This window comes from Orycteropus afer, unplaced genomic scaffold, assembly GCF_000298275.1.
Source record: "Orycteropus afer afer isolate SDZICR_OR568_19922 unplaced genomic scaffold, OryAfe1.0 scaffold00422, whole genome shotgun sequence".
Lineage (NCBI taxonomy): Eukaryota > Metazoa > Chordata > Mammalia > Tubulidentata > Orycteropodidae > Orycteropus > Orycteropus afer.
The window spans coordinates 315,579-318,498 of NW_006922009.1; the positions used below are offsets into that span (position 1 = coordinate 315,579).

Sequence of the window (2,920 nt, forward strand, 5' to 3'; positions counted from 1 at the left end):
TGGGAAGAGGTAACTATGGGGAGGAAGTGGGAGGGGAGCTGTTGCATTGTGGTAAACTGTGGTCAATGTCATGAGACCAAGTGTATGTGAACTGCTGTATGGAAAGTGAATTTTCTGTGTAAATCTTCACCCAAATCACAATAAAAAAAAAAAATGTAGTTGGTTTGGACGAAATCCACCTAAAGTTTAAATTATATCTCATTTTCTCTTCCTTAACGTAGTGATTTAAAAGGAGTAATAGTCACTCTGAGTGATGATGGTCATTTGCAGTGTTCATACCTGGGGACTGACCCTTCTCTTTTCCAAGCTCCAAAAGTTGAATCTAGAGAAGTGAGCTATGATGAACTTGATGTAGAATTCAAGGAACTTCAGAAAATCATCAAAGATGTTAACAAAACACAAGGTATTGCATTTCTAGCTTTCTATTATTTGATTTTTATAAGTATCCATCGCAAAATTCAGATTGTCTTCTTGTATATGAATAATGTTTTATACATAGTTAATTTTCTTCTTAGACTTAATTAAAATCATATTTGTAAAAATAATGTTGATCATTAGCACACAAGGTCTTTGTGCTTAGTTTGTATGTGATAGCTTTGAAAAACATGTGCTATTTAAGATGTGTTTTAGGATTAGCATTACCTATTGTTTCTCTTTAAACAAAGGAACAAATGTCTTTTGGTAGCAGTTTTAGGTCTTGTGAAGAGCATTAATATTTAGAATGATCATTTGTTAATGTCTAATACCCCTGAAAAAATTGTAGTTGCTTCTTCTAAAAAGATATAAAGCAATACATGAGTTATTATTTATTAAAAATGTAGTCATTTACAGTTTAGTAAACAACAACAATGTAATTTATGTATGTGGTTAATTAGCCGTGCCAATGGAGTATTGTCTGTGTTGTTCTGATTTCTAGTGACTCAGAGACTGATGATATTTTCAGTTCCTAAGTTTTGAGTAACTCAATATTATCTTACTTTGGGATTCACAAGGGTATAATTTTATTGTAAATTAAAAGGAGAAACAAAACACCAATCCTGCAGTTTGACTTGGACATGTGAAAAGCATTACTTTATGTTCCCTTTTCAGGGTCAGGTAAAAGTATTTTTTTAATGAGAAAAAATATGGATTATTTTCTCATAAAAGAAATGTTAAAACAAGTAGGAATAATAAAAGAAGCACAGCATCAAAGCCAACCAAAGCAACATAGCCAGTCTTCATCCTGAATAGTCACTTTACTAGATTTATGTATTTTTTCAGTCTGTTACCAAGATTTTATTCCTTTGTTCCTGAAAAATTTAAATAATATATTTAAAAATATGAATATTAAAATGAAATTATAAAGCTTTGGCTTCACACTTTCTTTTGGAAAGTTTTGAAAGAAAACTAGTGAAGTTAGGTTTAAGTATTTTCAGTTACTAAAAATCTGTTTGATACCATCACCCCCATGTCAACTAGAGAATGGTTAAAATTTGTTTCGTCACATAATAATATACAGGTTTTTCACATTTTTGATACTAGTGTTTTGGGGATTAATGAAATTAAAAGTCTAATTTTGTCATTTGAGAATATAATTTGGAAAGAGGGGTATGTATATGTATATATATATATATATATATATATATGAACATGAAATTTGCAGAGTTCATTAATAAAGTTAATGTGGCTTTTCACTTCACATTTTGTGCCTTGAGAATTTTCCATTTCCATAAGCAATATGCTAATGGTATTTTGATTAACCCTTAATTGTGTTTAAAATTTCTTAGAAAATCACTTACAGCTAAAAGTAATTTCTTGTTGGTCACAGTGATGTCCTTGGGTGAGAAGGTTAAGCTGTTTTTTTTTTTTGTCATTATCTTGATCCTTATGTGTATCTTGAAATAACTGGTAATTAAGCTAGGGAGGTATCCACAGACTTGGGTGCAGAGTTCATTATTTATATAACCTCACATTTCAGTTAATGTTTGAAGTTCACTGCCCCTTCCATACCACTATCATTTGGTTTTATTTCTGAAAAACAAAGAGAAATCTTTTAAAAAGAGAAGCTTTTAAAATATTTTATTTCCCAATATGGAAAAAAAATTTAGAATTCTGTACTCCAATAAAACTCTGTACATTTTTTAAATGAAAATACCTGAGGATGGCACAGGACTGGGCAGTGTTTCTGTTATACATCAGGTATGAGTTGGAGCCAAGTGCACTGCACCCAACAACAGCAAATTATATAAAAGGACCAAATTATTTCACTGCAGAAGGTTATGAGAGATTAAAACTCTGAACTTTTTGATGACCTTATTATTCATTTCAATGTCACTTATTTTAGTACAGTGGCTTTAACTTGCAAGTGTATTTCACGGTTTTGTCAGTTATGTTCAGTACTGACAGTTTTTTTTGAAACCAACAATCTCAGCAATATTTAAAGCCAATTTAAAGAGTATGTTTTGTTGTACACATGGTGCATATTATCCACTGTAATAAAAGTTTTTTGAAGCTAATTTTTTGTGTTTAAGTTATATGAGGAATGCATGCTGTAAGCATAAAATTATAGTAATAATTTCTATATGACTCATGGATACTGCAGTTTATCATATTTAACCTATTAGTGTGAATCCTGGCTTCAGTTTTGTTACCAGTAGTCAACAACATCTGCTGGTAGAATTTCCTTGTGATTTAGGCAGTTGGTTGTGTTCTCTGTGTGGGTTGGTATGAAGGAATGAGTACAGAGATGAGATAGACTCCAACAAAGCTGGATCTTCAAGGAGAGAGGGAGAGGGAGAGGGAGGGAAGGAGGCATGCAGACAGAGACAGACACACACCCACACACACACATACACACAGAGAACAGTAAGATATGGGGAATAGAAATAAAAATCAACACCCTATTGGGAATAATGTCTGGGATAACTATATAATATGCAAT

The 2,920-nt window shown here is 31.8% G+C and overlaps 1 protein-coding gene across 1 annotated transcript in view; it reads left to right on the plus strand.

Moving 5' to 3' along the window:
- The window catches only part of BBS9 (Bardet-Biedl syndrome 9), a 784,410-nt gene that overhangs the window by 258,191 nt on the left and 523,299 nt on the right, over positions 1–2,920 (plus strand). Inside the window, 1 exon segment of the mRNA XM_007953988.1 lies at positions 222–403. Coding sequence (XP_007952179.1) covers positions 222–403 — 182 coding nt within the window.